The sequence below is a fragment of the Amblyomma maculatum genome, chromosome 1, assembly GCF_055883805.1.
Source record: "Amblyomma maculatum isolate TAMU_Amacu chromosome 1, ASM5588380v1, whole genome shotgun sequence".
Classification (NCBI taxonomy): Eukaryota; Metazoa; Arthropoda; class Arachnida; order Ixodida; family Ixodidae; genus Amblyomma; species Amblyomma maculatum.
Window position 1 is genome coordinate 323,080,583 of NC_139344.1, and position 19,257 is coordinate 323,099,839.

At 42.0% G+C, this 19,257-nt stretch overlaps 1 protein-coding gene across 4 annotated transcripts; it reads left to right on the plus strand.

The window, feature by feature from the left end:
• The first annotated feature begins 406 nt into the window (after positions 1–406).
• On the plus strand, positions 407–19,252 carry LOC146207295 (uncharacterized). 4 transcript variants are annotated; one of them, XM_084583214.1, is made up of 7 exons: positions 407–838; positions 949–3,838; positions 6,558–6,651; positions 7,706–7,844; positions 8,287–8,468; positions 10,920–11,011; positions 14,289–19,252. In XM_084583214.1, exons 2-7 carry the CDS (start codon positions 3,535–3,537, stop codon positions 15,521–15,523), a joined length of 2,046 nt encoding a protein of 681 aa, XP_084439340.1. In that variant the 5' UTR covers positions 407–838; positions 949–3,534; the 3' UTR covers positions 15,524–19,252. The 4 variants fall into 4 exon arrangements, with proteins under 4 accessions (XP_084439340.1, XP_084439408.1, XP_084439264.1 ...); XM_084583282.1 differs by having other exon boundaries at positions 949–988; XM_084583138.1 differs by having other exon boundaries at positions 407–3,838.
• Positions 19,253–19,257: the final 5 nt, after the last annotated feature.

Genomic DNA, 19,257 nt, shown 5'->3' on the forward strand with positions numbered 1-19,257 from the left:
TACTTGAACTAGTGCAGCTGGTGCAGGCAAATCGAAGAGACCTAAGCGAAGCGCAAGGGTGTGCCCATTCTTTTGCCGAGCTATCTCTCTCCTTTCTCTTTCCCGGCCTTCGTTCGCAGTAGCACACGCTACGCATGCGCCAAGCCCGTTTTCAGACAGAGCGCCGGACGCTTTCCCCAGCGTGTGTTGCGAACCCTCTGCGCGCAGCGGCTGATGTGGCTATGGCACCTGCGGAAGTTAACAGGCGGCAGATCTTTTTTTTTTTTTTTTTTTTTTTTTTTTTTTTTCCGAGAGTCGTCTATTTTTATCGTTGTGCTGTACGCGCGGCGTAGCGTAAGATATGGCGTTACAAAGCGGGTTTTTTTTTTTTTTTTTTTTTTTTTTTTTTTTTGCGGGAGTCGTTTATTCTTGCATGTATGAATTAACGAAAGCACGCGGTCAGCTGCGATCATGACACCGGCTTTTAGCATTTTTCACTTCAAACAGCATTTGCAGCTACTGTATCACGCTTTCCAATATTTTGTGGCAGTGGATTACGCCCGCCCCAAGCGCGGCGTGATAAATCGAACCAGGCTTGTGCAATTAAGCCGCCACGGGCAGTCTGCCAAGTTCGCTCCCCGCCGCCGCAGGAGCTATAAAAAGATAAACACGCGGCGACGTTATCGCTGCGCAGCATCTTGGCACGCTGCCAAGAAAGAGCTGCGGATGAGACAACCGAAACGGAGCGCGACATGCAAGCGAAAACGCTGGCGATTTCTGCCGCGGCGGCGACACAGAAACCTTGTTTCGAGCTGCCGCGGTGGCTGGAACTCGAACGGCAGAGGGACGCAGTTAACAAGTTGGAAATTTAATTTTTTGCTCTGTCGCTGCTGCTCGTCGCTGAGACCGCTTAATCGCTTGCATGTGAGCGAGCTGGCCTTGACGCTTTTCTTTCTTTTTTTTTTCCAGATTCTCGAGGGCAAAAGTGAAGGGTGGGATCATTATGCGAGTGAGTTGATTACGTGACAAATGCGGTATCGTTTTTTCGCATCGTAAGTGCTGTCCCAAGCCGATTTCTGTATATCGAATTATCGATATATCGAACTATTTCGCGATCCCCTTCGAGTTCGATATATCCGGGTTCGACTGTAGTCAACAGCAGTAAACACAAGAATAGTGTAATATTTACTATTGCTGTAACCAAAGCATTATTTCATGAATAATTAACAATAGACCTGGCTCACATGATTTAAACCATATCCACTATTGCACTAAATTTTTGTTTTGTCAGCATTTTGTTCCCTAAAGAGCCCATTCACAATTCATCTTGCGGGGTTTTGGTTTCTGTGCACGCAGACAACTTTATGTGGCTCTACAGCTAAGGCTAGGCAGGAAAGGGAATAAGATGGGCCATTGGCTGCAGACTCTAGCATATATAGTGAGGCATTACAGTCTGCTTTGCAACATACTGCTCATGCACTCTAGGCAAATGCATTTGGGTCTGTTGCTGCCTTGTATTTGAAGAAATGACATATATATCTCTAAGGCAGGTGGGTCGGAGGGAGAAAAATTCATTCCCTTGAGAGACGAGAAAACGATGAACAGACACATCAGCACAAAATTCAAGAAGGGAAAGAAGTTGGAGACTGAAATTTGTGGGGCTAAAGCTGTTAGGCGTTGACTGATTGGCCTTTCATCTTTCATGGTAGCTGCCCAGTGGGCTGTTTCCATGGCAATGACCTGAGGTTACACATTCCTCTTTTCTCATTAGAGCCTCCTTTGTCCATGGTAGTCACCTTCTGGCCTCTTCCTCCACTCCTCATCACTTTGCCATCTGCTAATCATGGCAGATGGAAAGTGTTTTACATTTAATTCAAGGGCATATTCAGCTCAGCAAAATCAAATGATATAAATTGATTAATCTAATTCATGCCATAATTAAGCTGTTACTGTAAGCTGACACCATACTGACTGTTGCTTCACTCAAAGCACACAAGGAAAAAAATTCTCTGTGCCTAACCTTTCTCTTGTTTGGCCTCAAATTTCAATTTCACACAAATGTGGCATTTATAGGTAAGTTTTATTTTATATTACATCTGGTGGGGCACTTGCCTGATGTCAGAATTAAGCATAAAGTCCTCATTAGCTCAGAGCTGTGGCACTAGTGGCGGTATCTTGCACTTACCGATAGAAAGTGTTCTCTGTCGTCACGGGCTCAAAAAGTAGAACATTTATTTCTACAGTGAGGGAAAGATGACCAGTATCACTGCTGCAAGAAGCTTTAGAGAGTTAACTCTGCTGCATTAATTTGCGGATTTTGTGTTATTCCTGGATTGAGTTTCACGTTATTTCTTGGTTGACCATTGACCTTGGATATAACAAACACATAGCGAAGATGCACATATACCATGTGGCAGGTGGTAGCTGTTAGCTCACATGGCTGAGCACTGATTCTTTCATGGTTTGTGTGCCTTAACAAAACCATATGATAATATCAGAAAGTTATAAGGAGCTGCCAACTCAAGTTGCTTATTTTTGAAGTAGAAAGGTGGAACAAGAATCAACCTTCCAGTGCTCTTGGATGCCGAATCGGGCACGTTCATCCGGCTTCGTTAAAGTTGGGCTTTATACATAGGGTGGTAGCCTACACTATTGTGTCGTACCCTTAAAGGCAAAGCTTGAGGGTCCTACAAATGAAAACACATGCATACCACGTCATTTTGGATATAACAAACATGTTATCGCGAGTATGTATAACGAAGATGCATGCGCAACACATGACTTTGGATGTACCGAGCATGCAACCTTCGTTGTATCAAAGTTATAACCTCAGTTATAATAAAGTTGCATAACTGAGGTCAACTAACAGTTGTTATCCATGTTCAGCAGCATCTAGCTGCTCAATTTCTTTTTTGTTCGTCATTTCATCAGAGAAGATTTTTTATAGAGAGAGAGTAGAACTTGTGATTTAAAAAAAGCAGATGAAGGAGCTCCGGCCCTCCTGTATAAGACAAATACCCACCCAAAGGTGATTCTACCTCTATGCGAAATTTGAGGTCAAACAAAAGAACAATTATATATTTTCTTTTTTTTTTTTCTTGGTGTGCTCTGAGCAATGGAGCAGTCAGTAGATTCCAGGGCAGAACATAGGGCTATGTAACTACACCAAATTTTTAACCCCTTTTGCTATAAAAAAAAGAATGCATCTATAACTTTAAATTATAAAAAAAAAAGTGCAAAAAGACTATGGCATTGGCTGTACTTGTTGTAGTCCTTTTGCTTCCGTCATAGTATAGATAACCCGCAATAAATTTAGAAACTGCAAGTAGAGGTTTGTTGAAAAATGACTACCACACATAAATTTAGAGGACTAATTCTGGCGTGGAAGGTAGCTCTTGCATTGTGTAGTGTTTGACTAAACCTGCCACTGAAAGATATCAGATCTGTTAAGGAAGAAGAGGAAGTGTGATAATGGGTGGTTGACAAAGCAGAAGATGAATATTTGGCCATACCCATGAAGGGGGATTGTACCCTGGCCAATCCCCCTTCGTGGGTATGTGCCAAATATCAAGGAAGAAGAAGAAGAAGATGAAGAACAGCATGGAGGGGACATGGCTCTCCCAGCCCTTGCAGGGCCTGCGGAGGCTGGCTGGGTTACCTGAGGGGGGTCGGATGAGCAAAGCACGCACCATCTGGGTCCCCAGGCTAAGGTGGATGCAGCAGCCGGCCGTTTGCGAAGATGTGGCCTCACTTCTGGCTGCCCTGGAGCAGGGCCTGCATGAGGTGGGGCCACGGCTGCAAAGCACCTTCAGCATGCTTGAGTGGCAGACAGGGCAAAGGAGATCCACCCTTTTCATTAGTGAGTAACTACAGGCATGGATACGAATGCTGATGGTTCTGTATATTATTACCCCTTTTCATTGTCTCTCATTCTTACTGGTGGCTAGATCTAATCTTCAATAATAGACACCATGCCACAGTAAGCAAAGTGGAATGTAGCGTAAAGCTGACAGCGTGCAGAGTGAATGTGTCAGATTGTGCATTCAATGAGACCAGTTAAAAACAAAAAATGCATTCTTAAACAAAGTGCTGACATAAAAAGTATTGTTTGGTCTGTCTTGTGTTATGAAACTACAAAAGTAATCCACTTGTGGGTATTAGACCAGACTCACTGCTGGAAATAGCATTCAGCACTCTCAGTCAGTATGAATGGCATTGTTCTTGTCCGTCAACTTGTAGAGGAGGCAACCTAAATTGGCCTCGTGACTCAGAGCAGTTTTGATGTTCTGGTGTATCCAAAGCTGCCAGGAAGAAAATTATATGATGCAGTGATAGGCACATGCCTAATTTGTAGCATTCCATATCTCGGACACAGCGTCTCTCATAGCCTGAGTTGCTTTGGGACGTTAAACCCCACAAACCAACCAACCATATCTCGGACACAGCCATGTCACTCAGGCATGTTACCTCCTTCTGGTTTTGGAAAGTGCTAGCTGCATACATATTAGGAAAGGACTCTCTCACGAGAAAGCACTGCTAACAACTGTTTATTTGTCAAAAGCTAGATGGGTATAAATATGTGGAAAGGCAAGGAGGTACATTAAGATGAGAGCATGAGAGGGCTTGTCAGTAGGTTGCAAAAAGCAGAAATTTGGCAGAAGAATCAAAATTCTTTGCCATAGTCATTCTCCTTAAACTTTCGACAGCAGGTGTACTTTCATCATAGTGGATGCTCCTGAGCATTCTTTAAGCTAAAAAGTTGCGAAAGATTTCATAGTATTTTCTAATACATTATTTATTTTATATATTTCAAGTATAGTATATTCCCATTAGGATGAATTCTAGGATAACATGAACTATGTGCAACCATTGCCTCGGGTTTTCCGTTAGGTTCAATGTAAACAAAAAAGAAAAAAAATGCCTGAGATAAATGTACCTCGTTTATGGTGAACTTTGGCAACAACTGCGAGCCTTGGGAGCCCCACGCAACGGCACACGCTCAAGGGGCATCTGTGCAACACTGTCAAGGAAGAAAGATGTAACATTTGCTTCTGCTCAGGAAATTGAGCCCCTACAAGATGGCTTCTGCGCAGCATCGCAGTGTGCTGCGGGAAAGTTGTCTCGCGGGAGCATGTTTTCTTGGAGGGGGGAGCCTCCTGCCTGTGTGGGGAAAACACAGGACATCATTGCACCTGTGCTGGCAGACATCCGATGTGGTTATGTTTCAGCACCAGCCATGCGTCACGCGGCGCGTGTTGTCTTCTACAAACTAAAATTTAAGAGCGTGAAAGCGTCATCTGAACTTTGACCCCCAGATAGGAACAGCAGTCTGGTCCTGTTTGATGCCAAAATGCAGTTTAGCGCGATTAGTCGGCAGTCATTTGTTGCGTCGAACTTTAAACATCATGATGCGTGTTCTTTTATTTTATTTTGGGTTTTAAACAACCTAAATGCCTCCGTGATATGATTAGAGGACCCCACAGCATAACATTAATCAGTTTCCCACCAGCCAGCATTAGAAAACTAGAGCTGAAATGAAACACATCAGCATGTCTATGAAAGCCGCTCCCATGAGATGTAAACATGGCGGCTGCTTGTGCTCCCACAAAATTCCAAGAACGGGTTCCTGGCTGTGCCCTTAAATTCCCCTCCTTGCATTATCACGGTGCTTCTTTCGAGGTTATTTAATGGAGAATTCAAGTTTTCGTCACGGGAATGAGGAGGTCCACCGATGGCACCGAAGGAGCGGCAATGTCAGAGAAAGGCCTAACTCTTCCACTATGGACCGGCTCTGCCACGTCATGACCAATCACCGTGTGAGCACTGGCAGCGTGCGGTGGCAGTTCACAGTGGCATACCGCAAGTTGCACTATGCTAATGTGCATTGCTTGCTGCATAGAGAAAGACACGTGGTGTGCCTGCTTTCGGAGTGGGAAATAGCTATGCTGCAATTGGAGTGACATGAGAAAGGCACATGACTACTCTGCTGAGCACTTTTAAAGTGCTCGGAGCAAGATGGAAAGCAAAAACCAAAAAGAACAAAAAATAGCATTGCTGTGGGATAACTGAAACGTATAGCAGTGGATCGAAAAAAAAGAAAATTTAGCAGTGCATTTTCAAGTAGGATAACATGAGCTGATTTTATGCTCATTGTCTTCAGCTTGCTTCATGTACAGTGCAATAAATTCCACATTTAGTTTGCTCACATAGGGTACTTCTGCTAAGTACAAAGGGAGCCAACAGCCAGTAATGCCAACAAAGCATACGGGAATTTTTTTCTTTTTACTATTCAGTGTGAAAGAATAATGTAATCATGTAATGCAATTGTGCAGATAGTTTATTAGAAAGTAGAAGAAAAAGAACCACATGCCGCCGGTGGGATATGAACCCACTACCTCTGAATTTCGTGCCCAGTGCCCCTGCCACTGAGCTATGCCAATGCCTGTTCAGTATTCTATTTTTCTTCGGTATTTAATTATGTTATGTGTAATCTATCCTTGAGAGTGCTTTTATCTGTTTGGTGCCCTCCTGAAGATGCGCATTGTCTTTCACCTTTTGCTGTGGCCACCCACCTCCAGTCATGGTCACGCTGCTGTGCGTCTACATGGTCACCAGCCAGAATGCCCCACTTGTCTGCAACTTCATCATTTATATCATTGCTGCCTACTCTTCGTAAGCACCCATTTTCGTTTTCCTCTCAGGCATGCATTTATAAGCTGCTGAGCCATAACGCCAACAAAACACACAGCTGAAAAATCATGTGACACTACAAGATTGAGTATCCAGCACAAACCACAGAGCTTTTTTACATAGCGACACTCGAATACACGGTTGATTCCTAGCATATTGCTTTCGCCTTTCATTATACCATCCTTCATGCCTTACACTGGAAAAGAAATCAAGGCCTTGGAGCTGAAAAAGTTATCTGTCTTCGCTCAATTTTTAGAATTGTTTCCAGCTTTCTGTTACAGCCATCATATTAACTTCTAGTCTACACAGACATTGTAGAATTTCAATTATACTTCGCAGGGTCGCAAAAAATTTGCATCATACAAATTATGATATCATTAAAATGAACAAACGGAATGCAGAAGCATAGGAGATACATTTCTACAAATCTGTTTTGGCTGAGGAAATTACTGTCGAGCACATTTAAAATGGCCGCATTTATAATGCATGCTTATTACAAACGATAATAATGTTACCATTAAAATATGTATTGAGGTTATGGAGTTGCATTTTGGATAAAACGAACAACCATGTCTTCACCACTTGGTTATGACAAACAGGGAGATCAAAAGAGTTGCCACACTGTTGAAAGGTACGATCGTCCTGCCAATGTGTTTAATGAAGAGCATCTCCGGGTTCCACAAAATTATGGGCATGCCTCTGATAAGTGGCAGGTGACATGGCTGGGCACTAATTGATTGGTGGGTCTTGTGATGTGTACAACTGTGCTGCTTATTCAAGCTTCCTAGTAAGTAGGGTATGTACACAGTAAAATAAAATTTGGAGCGGAGCTGGTTCAAACTCAGGAATTTCTTTGCGGAAAGTGCATATGGAATGTTTATTACCAAAGCCATTTGCCATGCATGCAGACTGCAACACACACTCGCACTGCGCATTGCACATCAGCATGTCCATTAATTTCCATCTGTGTGCAAAAGCTCTTACAACATCCTACTCGGTTAAATTTTGTTACAACGGTGCTATTTTTCGTTGACAGCTTTCACAACATAGAAAGTTCCACCAAGAACGATGACAGCCGGTGGATTGTCTTCTGGATAATTTTTGGCTTGTTTGGTATGATGGACCACTTTACTGAGCAGATCTGGGAGCACTTCCCACTCTTCTGGCTCTTCAAGGCAAGCATAAAGGGTTTCATTATAATCCCTTGCTGTTTGAACAAAGAACGGTGACAAATGTATAGATTTCATTCCTTTGATGCACTTGTGAATACCTTTTCTTTTTTTTTCGAGGATGCAAAACCATGCAGCCAGAAGCGAAATTTTATTTTTATTAGTGCTACTATAATAGCATTCAAACTGTGCAAAAGTATAGTGAGGATGGAAAGCACCTTTCGGGCATGAATGGTTTAAGGTCTTTGGCAGGCATGGTGTCAGCCACGTAAAGCTAAGGAGAAGAAGGAACTTGTATGTCATGTGCTGCAGTATTGGCCACTTTTTCTAATGCCATACTGTTGGTTTCTGGACTGTTTACTAGCTCTTCACACTTAATGTTGTCATCAGCATAGCTACAGTCTGTGTAGTATTGGTATCTTTAATGCTGCTTGTTTGAACTCTGCAGCTGCTGTTCCTGATGTGGTGTCTGGCACCAACCAGCAGCAATGGAGTGACCACTATCTACTTCCACCTACTGTATCCCTTGTTCCTCGGCGTAAATGACCCTTGCACTATGGTCGCCAATTTTGCAGATGGCCAACAGCTCTGTAACCGCATTTGGCGACGCTGCTACCCTTGGGCACCACCGTGAGTCTGTTGCTGTGTGTGTGTGTGTGTGTGTGTGTGTGTGTGTGTGTGTGTGTGTGTGTGTGTGTGTGTGTGTGTGTGTGTGTGTGTGTGTGTGTGTGTGTGTGTGTGTGTGTGTGTGTGTGTGTGTGTGTGTGTGTGTGTGTGTGTGTGTGTGTGTGTGTGTGTGTGTGTGTGTGTGTGTGTGCGCGTGTGTGTGCGCGCGCGCGCGTGTGTGCATGTGTGCGTGCGTGCGAACCTAGGCAGCTGGCCTTGAATTGGGATTGTGGTGGTGTTTCTGTCACAAGTAACACTTTTCTGTGCGGTGAAGATTTTCCTGCTGTCCATGCTGCATGCAAATTGAAAAATTGCATGTGTGCACCTGCACATGTCAAGTTCTGCTATACAGACCTTAATTACTGTTGCATCACGAATGTTGATTGCAGGGATGAATGACTGTGGAAGAAAGATGATGAGGCAGCATTTCATTTCCGCTTAGTCCACTCATAGCTAACTTTTTAGGCACCTAACAGCAGCAATACATATTGACGATGCGTAAGCCAAACACTTTCATCATATTTCGCTACTGCAGCTTCTTGCCTCTCATGGGTCATTCAGGGCTCCTCGTGATTTTAAGTTATTTTATTTGCAAACTGATTTTATGGCACCAAACTTAGTTTGTATCGTGTGCATGTCATCAGTGACCTTGAGTTCATGTGCAGTTTGTCTTGCTCACAGCTTATGTTATGTGATGTTACAAGTTGTTGGTGTAAGCCCTGTTTAGATCTGGGCCCTTAACAGAGTTAGAATCCAGTAGAAATGTAAATCAGTATAATAACTAAGGCACATAACTTTCTGTGGCAGGAAATTTTGTATTCCACGAATTGAGAACAGAGTCTGCAATAGAGGGGGTCTTTACACGAGTAAATACGGGAAATTTACCATATAGCAAGTGGTTCTTGTCAGCTTTTTCGAGGCCATTCGATAATTCGAACTTTTGGTCCCATGAAGTTCAAATTAACAAGCTTCTACTGTACTCACTTGCGTACGAGCGGGCAGGGTCAGGGAAAAGCAGCATGAACAAAAGCGCAGCGACTCTAAAAGCCACCTCAATGACTTCTCCACATGTCACTGGCGTAAGGGGTGAAGCACCCTTTAACAACTAAGGAAGCGATCCCGGCTCGTCATTTCTTCTGCGAACCAGATCTGTTGCTAAATCTCTTCCCTTAGGTTAACGCAAATACTGACTGAATTCTGCGAGAGCTAAAAAAAAAAAAGGAGCTGTGCATACTTGGTGTCTATAAATGTTAATCTACACTTTTATGCAGTGAAAGTCTCAATTTTAAATGCCTTTGTACCTCATTCAGCTGTTAAATTTTTTTTAATATTAGGCAGTTCGGATCATGTTTTTCCGGGTAACAAGTTTTTTTCTCAGCATTTTTTTTTTAAACATATCAGTCAGGTTTTAATGTACTCCACTGGAAATGGCAACTATTAATTCAGATCATGTTTTATTCAAGGCCATGATATGTATGTAGTGTGAATAATTTTTTTTTCCACCAATCCTTCAATGTTGCTGAAGCTGTCTTCTCCATATGGCTTAGGAAATGCTAGGAGAAGGCAGGTTTTGCATGACCTAGGGACAAGGCATGTAGCATTGTGCATAAGCGGCTGTGACTGTAGAAAGAAGGCCACATGGGTTTTTGAGAAAGAGAATGTGCTGCGAGATTTAAGTGAAGTAGGGAATGCAAAGAAAGGCATAGGACTGGGCGGTTCTAAGCACCAAGGAGTAGTAGAGTCTGGGGGGCTGCCAGAACTGCCATAGTGGAGGCTTTGTATTACTAGACACGTGTCTAAAATGTTGCTTCTAAAGTGTTGTTGACAATCCATCACTTCTTCTTTTAGCATGCCATCTGCATTTGGGGCGGGGTGTCTCACCTATGGCTGGCCTGAACAGTTTTTGATAACATTATAATCACGTTAATCTTCCTTTTAATGTTCTCCTGAGAACTCCCTCTGCACATTTTGTTCATGCAAATTTAGTTAACTAATCATTCTCCCGTGATTCTGTTCTTTTCTGATGTTCATAAGCATTACCAGTAAAGAAGAAAAATTGAATGTGGCTGCCATTGCTCAGTTTTACGGAAGAAAAAAAAGCTTAAATCTTTGTGGTATCATGGAAAACAATTAGGGGCCTTAGTGACCCATCAACCTGCTCTGGCAGCGTGTACAGGGAGACCTTGACCTTGACGCTGAGCACATCTTTTGTGCATGTTGGGAAATATCAGCATGAGGATATCATCACTAAGGTGTTGGAGTTTTGATACTCCTGAGCTTTGCAGTGAGTGAATGCTGAGGAGGAAATAAATAATGTTTAAAACAGTCCTTTGTCTTTGTCCCCTGTTGACTGAAATGCTCATGTCACTGAGTGAATGATGCAAAGGCTGAGGCAGACTTGTCTTCATTATTTAGGCCAGCTACTGACGAGGAGCAGCTACAGGATGTAGGGAAAGACACAAGTCCTCCACCCAAAGAGCCACCACCTACTGACAGAAAACGTGCTGGTAAGCAGTTCAGAGGATGCTCTAGTTGTGTTGGTTGAAAATTTCTAAATAACAGTGCTTCACTTGATGTGCTTGCTCCCATAAAGTTAATCACACAGCACATGGGCGACTTCATTTCACCACCATCAAAATGCGGCTGGGCCGCAACTGAGCCAGAGTTCTTCAGATCAGTAGGCGAATCCCCTCATTGATTTTTTTCGATTGAATCTTGTGTTTGTTTCAGCTAACTCAGTATTAAGTGAATGTGGCAAGGGAAACAGTCTTTTATACCAGATGTTAATTCTTGCATTTCAGTCCTATTTAAAAAAATTGAACTTGGGGGGGAAGGTTGACGTGGAAATTAGTTTAAATTCCGTGCTGTTCAAATTATGGCCAGCCTTTTATACTGCTGTCACACGGACATGGCTGAACTCTCTTTAACTCCTTTCAACCAAGGTAGTCTTTATCTCAATGGAGATATGCACCTTGTCCCACGGCACTCCTTTAGGAGAGGGAGTTTAAGGAAGTTCCTAGCATAGGGAGTACTCTGGTTCCCCGTGAGCTTTAGTACAAGAAAAAAAAAAAAAACATACACTAATTTTGTGTTTATAACTAATTTTAATACTGTAGCACAGCGTAAAAGCAGGAAAAAGGTAAATGCGCAAATATCCCCGCATGCACGCTAGACTTTTGCAAGCACATTGAGGCCAGCAGAACGGACAAACCCGCTATGCTAGTAAAAGTAACAGCGCATTCCTTTCACATGAATTAGGAATACATTTATATTTGAAATTTAATTAAAACTGTTGAAAATAAAGCAGCTAAAAATTATTTTACATGTTTTTAACTTGATTTTTTTATATGCATACACAAAGTGAACAGCGCCAAATGGGATCCTGACTGCGTTTCTGAGAAACTCGTTCTTAGCCTTGTGACACGGCGACAACTCCATTGGGGCTGAACTCCCTTCGTGTTCCTTTCTGAAAAAGATGAAGGAATGGAAAAGTCACTTCGAGTCAACCAGAAGTACACATTAGGCAATTTTTAATTAAAAAGGTTGCACTGCATGATGTCTGCTCATCAGATAAGAAATCTAATATGAAAGTGCCCAACATTACTTGAGTGTGGGCAAGTGTACATTATTGTTGGTAAATGAGGGTGCTTTCCAGTGCATGGACAGCCATTTCGTTTATTGGTCGCATTGGAAGGTGCGGGATTTATCACAGGTGGTGATGTAGAAAGGGGCACTAATATGCTTTTTTATAACATGTATATTTTGTACTCAGAGCCTAGACTAGGCTACTACACCTGTGTCATTTGCTTTCAGAAGGGTGATCACAGAAGAGGAATTCCTCTTGGTTTAGGTGCCGCAAGTCTGAATCCAATGGCGGGGAAATTTGTCAGTGTTTTTTAGCAATGAATGGGTTTTTTTGCTGCCATAGCCAGAACAAGCTCGTACTGAGAAGAAAAGTCGGATGGAGTTGTGTGTTTTTAATTAAGCCTACTCGAAAAGATTCTGTTGCTGTTACCATCAGTGCAAGTCCAGATTTTCACATTTCACAACTTTTGAACACTTCTCGAGAAAATTACTGACAACACAGATGCCAAGGTCTGCTGCCATGCCTGTTTACTCAGTTTCAAGGTCACTGTTGGAGCATTCACACTCCACCTTTCCTGTTTGCTGAGAAGGATAAAAAAAAATGCAGTTAATACATAAATAGGTAAACCTTGTATAACAAGGAAGCATGCTTCAACTGCTTCTCAGGCATCAACTAAAAGAATGTTTCTGTTTGAATTGTACTCTGATTTACCTTATTTGGAAGCATTAATATTTGTTTTAGAAATAGTGATTTGCTACTGCTACTTACTAAACTGCATGCTAGATTATTCCACACTTTTCACATGGGAAGGGTTTTGTAAGAACACGAGAGATGCTTTGCATAAAATGAAATATTTGAAACAAGCACATAAGACGCTGAATTGTTAGTGATGTCATTCCCTAGCATTTTCACTAGACAGCGTTAGTTACAAAGGTCTAGCAATGGCTTTGCACAGCTAACATGAGTGCGTAAACACGGGCACAGAGAGAATATAGGGACACAACAAGTGCACAACTCTGTGTTGGACACATCTTACCCATCACATCCATATTTCTTCTATTTCATTTAACAGTTTTCTGTGCTTTCTATTTTCACTGATGTAAAGTAATGAAAAACAAACTAATTGCCCAGTGAAATGTGGGCATTGAGGAATAATCCACTGCTCTCTTATGTATTTTCACATTTATTGCACCTTGTCATTTTGGGAGTTTCTCGTAGTAATGCAGCAGTAGTTATTATGTGAGAGCATGTACAGTGTGTTCGGTCGAAAAGCCGTCTCCATATCCTAGTTTTGACTCAGATCTTATCGGAAGAATTCAGATCTTGGCAGGAGAAATGGAGGCCTGCAGTTGAAGCAATGTCCCTTCCCATTAAGCAACTCGGGTGTCCGCCGAGTTTCAGCTCTGTTTTTGTTGGAAATGTAAGAAATGAAGGCCTGTAGTTGAAGCAGTGTCTCTTCCCCTATGGCCCGGTTCAAGTGTCTGCAGAACTATAACAGATATACTGCGCCTTTACTTTTTTATAAAGCAGATAACAAGTTCAGTGTAGGTGTACACCAAAAAGTGAAACAGAAACTGTAACTTTCCTTCCCCAGAAGCCTATTTAAGCAAAAAATATTTTTAAAATTTGTGGAATGAAAAGGCAGTGTTGCTATTATGCTATTATGTGTGCTCTGAAGGCAAAGCTTGAGCATCCTCTAATTTTTATTGAAACGTTCATACAGCCGAAGCAATTTTTGCCTTGTCATATTTGTGCTAAGACAAAAAGATTCTTCTGGAGTGTGTTTTGAGGAACTTTAGGAAAACTTAAATGCATATTTCTTCTTAAAATGAGTGAAGACTGCATTGCAGTTATACAGGGTTTGTAAGGTTCTGCTAGCAGGTGTTGTTGTAGTTATGTATATTTAATTATAGCTTAGTTAGAATAATTTGCTATAAAGTGGTAATAGTACATACACAGCTAAGTCTCTACATCACTCCAAAATCTTATGCACTGATTGACCCAGTGCACACGAAAAGTAATGACATGAACTTATAGCTCTGAGAGAGCAATGGTGATTAATTGAAGCTTGCCCCAAAATTGAATGATAACTGCTTTTTTTTTTTTTTAACTGCATCGCATGCATGGCTTAGCAGCTATGAGGTTTTGTTTGTATCTTGTCGGCAAATTTAGCTGACGAGATTTGCTTATTTCTTCAGGGGACAGCAAAGCCAAGATATCCACGAGTACCCCAGCTGTTCCATTAGACCAAGCTGGGACTGAGGGGCAAAAAGAAAAAAAGGTGATTCCCAAGAAAGGCCAAGCAGCTGCCTGTGATAACAAGGGCCCAAGCAAAGTCGCAATGAATACCTCTCTGGAAAAAGGCAAGAAGCCAGGAGTGACAGGTTCACTGAGCAAAGCACAGTCTGTTTCATCTCCGGAAAAAGACAAAAAGCAAGGAGTAACAAGTACACCTAGCAAAGCAAAGTCTGTTTCATCCTCAGAAACAAACAAAAAGCTAGGAGTGACAAGTCCACCAAGCCAACCACAGCCCGTTTTGCCTGTAGAAAAAGACAAGAAACAAGGAGTGACGAGTGCACCAACCAAAGCACAGTCTTCAACTGTCACTACTAAGAAACCAGCCACGTCAGTCAGAAAGCCTTCACTTTCCAGTTGGAAGGATGAGTTGAAACCATCAGGAGCGACTTCACCAGCAGTCCCAGGGCAGAATAGGGCGTCTCCCCAGGCAACTATCAAATCTGCCAGTGACAGTGTCATTAAGAGTAAGACTAGCACACAAGATGAGATTGAAGACACATATGAAAGCCATCTGAGTAACAAAAGAGGCTCAAAAGGCATGGTGAGTGAAGGAGGTGCTGGCATGGGCTCATGGAATGACATTAGCGTGTTCTCAAAGCGGGGTGAGGATGGGGGACAAAGACCGCTTCACTGTGAGGAGCGCAAAGGCTCAATGTCCTTAAACAAAGGCAGCATTCCAATCATTCAACCAGTAGTACAGCCACTGTTCAGTCTACACAGCTCTCCCTACAGCTCTACATGTGGGTCTGCTCAGAATGCTCCGTTCCATAGCCAATCTTCGGCAGGCCCGTATGCATTTGGACCAAGCTACCCTAGCTACCATGCAGGACCATTTTACCACCCAGGCTGTCTGCCACCACGTCTGGGCTACAACAGAGCACGCATGATGCTCTGCGGTGGGCCCATGCAAAAGCAAGAGTCACTGAGTGCCAAGAATAAGTTTCTGCTGTCTCCTGAAGAGTCTGAGGGTGACTCTTTCATTGAAGAGACCAGACCTGCCGGAAAAGCCAAGGGCCACGACAAAGCTGGCAGTAAACCTGGGCAGCAAAAAGATTCAAAATCTAGCTCCAGCAAGGAAGAAGGAAAAAAGGATGCAGTGACCAAGGAAGAGCAAAACAAAAAGCCTCGCTTGTGAAAAATTCTAACCTATATCAGCCCATTGCATGATGTAAAAATTACCAGCAGCAGTGACCCGCAGCAACAGTTCTAAAAGCTAGTCCCTACACATAGCATGTGAACTAAGATTGACTAGTAGCACTTATAAACAAGGTAACAATGCAAAATAGCTTGTGATGGCCAGGTTTTCTCCATAATTGTGTTGCACTGAAGGCAAAGTTCAAACACCTTGAGACTATGCGTTTTACTCCTCCTAGGGCTACAACTATTCCAGCTAAGGCTCATCGAAAGCAAGTTTAACATTGTGCTGTCCTTGCTTTTATTCCTATTTAAACTGAAACAAAATTCGTTGCCCTCAACATTTATAAATTGTCTGGCTAGCGTATACATCATTTTAATGTATGCCAAATTTAAAACACTACATAGATTGATGCTGGACAAAAGTTTATAGCATTTAAATGTCTTTGGTTTGGTCAACTGCTTTAGTAAAACCTTTTAACAGCTGCAGAAAACTTCCTACCTTGCTGAATGTATTGTAAAAGTTCTGCTTGAGGTTATTTATATATTCATCTGAACTTGTAACTACAATATCAGTGAAAGCAGTGCACCTTCAGCAAAAAAAAAAAAAAACAAATCCACATGTCCCTCTCTGTTCTCTTTGTGCATCTCTGCTAACAGCCAGCGTATAATAAATAAACTAATGTCTCAAAACAACATTAGCTGTAGGGAGTGCAGTATAATTAAGACCACCCAAAGGTCAACTAACCAGATTTACATTTACGTAATGTACAGAAACTTTTCGAGTGTTTGGGCAGAAAATGGCCTTAATCAGCATTTTAGTGTAGAGTGCAATTTGAGATTAGCCATCTTCAGATTAGTATTAATATCATAAAACTGCAGTAATGTAGTTTTTTTATTTGTTGAATTAAGAAGGGTCTATATATTGTTACAAGCTAGGAGTACACTTAGGATATAGATGCATATGGGGAGGGATCACAGACACAGGAGACAGACGCAGTCACAGAAACATGGTCACTCGCCGAACACTGACTCCCTTGTTCTCTTCTTTCTCATTCATCTCCTATCTCCCAGCGCCGCACTTCCTCATATGACTTAAGTTCGTAATTTTCGGTGGTGGAAAATTTTAGGTTATATAAATTGAGAATTAATAATCTGCAATATTCTCCAGTAAACTTCCCACATGTTAACATTTTAAGAAGTTCGTTTTTTCTGACAGCTCACAGGCCTAGTGGGTAAGCTTGCTGCGTTCGGAAAAGGCGGCTTAAGTTGATGCTTGCGAATTCGTGATAACGGTAAATTGCTTTCAATAGGCCCCACTGTTATGATCAATTCAGTCTCATACAGGTATGTTTCTTAATTTGTGCTTCTAATATCTCACAAATTCTTATTAGCATACAGTCCTAAGCCACCACATTATCCAGCAACCAGTCAAAACTGACCATCCAAAACTGATATAAAGCCCGGCTTTAACCAATCCATATGGACTTGCCTACGTGGCCTGGGAGTATAGCGTCCCTGACCCCGCATACAAGAGCACTGAAAGGTGGATTCCGAGCTGTCCCACCCTCCCACCTCAAATGAGAAACCTGAGTTGGCAGATCCTCCCAACTTTGTGATATTATCGTGACAACATTGTGTAGTCACGTTATGCCACACTACCCATCAACGAATCAGTAGTCGACCATGTCACTGGTGATCTACCACCTGCCAGAGCCGTGCTCGTGATTTTTTCTTCACAGTGCCGATGGTGCCAGATTTTCTGCAGAATGAGGCCTTTAACGCTATCACATTAACAAAAAAATTAAACGGCTGTTAACATTCATGCAATTCCATGAATAGTGTTAAAATAAATTTAAATTTACTACCTTCTTACAAATCTACTCCACCTTAAGGGGGATTCCCCTAAACATTGGTCCAACACCTTGTCCACTTGGAGTTGTTGATCAATTTGCTTCCACTCTACTATCAGCTAGCCATACTAATTAGCCCATTAGGTAGAACAACTACCATGGATAGGCATTAGTCTCAGGCTCAGTCTCGGGACGTAGACAAATTTTTCAACTACAAAGGCTCTGCAAATGCTGTATATAGCTTTCCTTTATAGCACAGTTGTTTTGATATGTACTACTCAATGTTGCTCTCTTGTAACAAAACTAAACACCTCACTTGTTGCTAATGGTTTTGAAACATGCTACATTCAAGAAGGATGTTGCTGCTGGCGTATCAATTTCTGCTGTGAACTGGAAAAGTCAACCTTATTGGTTGCATTTCGATGGAGGCGAGATGAAGAGGCGTCCGTCCGTGTGCTGTGCGATGTCAGTGCACATTAAAGATCCCCAGGTGGTCGAAATTACTCCAGAGCCCTCCACTACAGCACCCCTTTCTATCTTTCCTTTTTCACTCCCACCTTCTTCCCTTCCCCTAGGGAGGGTTCAGGTGTCCACAGAGCAAGTGAGACAGATACTGCACCTTTCCTCTCCTGTGAACTAACTAAAAAAACAAAAAATAAACACGTAGTAGAATGCAGCTAATTTTCTGTCAGTAATTTCACAGACTGTGGCTGCTTGATTTAGACAAAGTCAACTAAGAAACAACTTAGACTTCCTTTTAAGGCACACCTCGACAAGGTTATAGCATCTGTCATGCATGAAGGCAGGTTTAAGGCTCTGTAGATACAAAATTTTATGCACGTCAATTCCTCCAATGCTTTGTTTTTAATCTTGGGAGCCTTTGTTATATTTGTGTTGACAATTATGCAAGTTTTTTTCACGTAATGCATTTAGTTGAGAATGCAAAGGTATTGAAAACAGGACTCATAACAAGAGCAAGGGGCTGTAATAATTTTGGTTTGATGTTATAAACACCGCGGCAGACTTTCAATGAGCCGCGATTGTCATAAGCCTATGTTCATATTTTAGCTTTGCTGGTCAAACAAAGGATTGTTCTGTTGGAAAAACATTTTGTGACATTTTTTGCACTTTAAATAAAGCATATTACCATTTTGTGCAATAAAATTAAATTCCTGTTTTGGTAAAATTTAAATGGTTCATTAGGAAGTTAGGCATTTATCATGGATGCCTGGCTTTCTGAACACAATGTTCAGCTATGCCCATGAATGTAATCCATCATGTGACATAGACTTTGTATATATGTACCACCACATAACCCTGTAAGCCTTGCAACCTATGAAAGATGGCACCCAGTATTACCTTCGTTTTCATGTTGTAGGATGGCCTATTAATGAGCTAGTTTTTCCATGCCACATAAGAAGTTAGTATAACTTGCAGCAATATCCTCTTCACCGATCTTAGCTTTCTCTCCCCCTTCCAACTACAACATATGAAACCTAGGACAGCCTTCATCAACCCTACCGTTCTGCCTATTGTTATACCTTTATTTTATCATACTCTAAACTTTTAAAACAATCCATTGCTCTCTTTTATTTAATTCTCTCAATTGAGGTGTCTTGCCCGCATCTTATGAATGAAAGTTTTTTTTCACAACACCGCAAGTAGCTTGAAAGCGCTGGGTGCCCTTCCCATGTCTTTGTTTCTGCCGCCCAAGATGTTCCGAAGAAAGTATGCCATCAAATTGCAGAGGCCAGTCATGAAGCTCTGTTAAGAAAGAAAAAAGTTGCTGTCATCCTGTACATTCATAGGATTTTTCATAATATAAAGAAGTAGTGCACTAATCTAGTGCCAGAGTGGTTTTTCCAGCCCCCAATACGTTGAG

Coding starts and splice junctions, on each gene's coding strand:
- LOC146207295 (XM_084583115.1), top strand. CDS start 451: ATGACACCGGCTTTTAGCATTTTTCACTTCAAACAGCATTTGCAGCTA. Junction 6,652..7,705: donor ATCATTGCTGCCTACTCTTC/GTAAGCACCCAT, acceptor TTTCGTTGACAG/CTTTCACAACATAGAAAGTT. Junction 8,469..10,919: donor TGCTACCCTTGGGCACCACC/GTGAGTCTGTTG, acceptor TTCATTATTTAG/GCCAGCTACTGACGAGGAGC.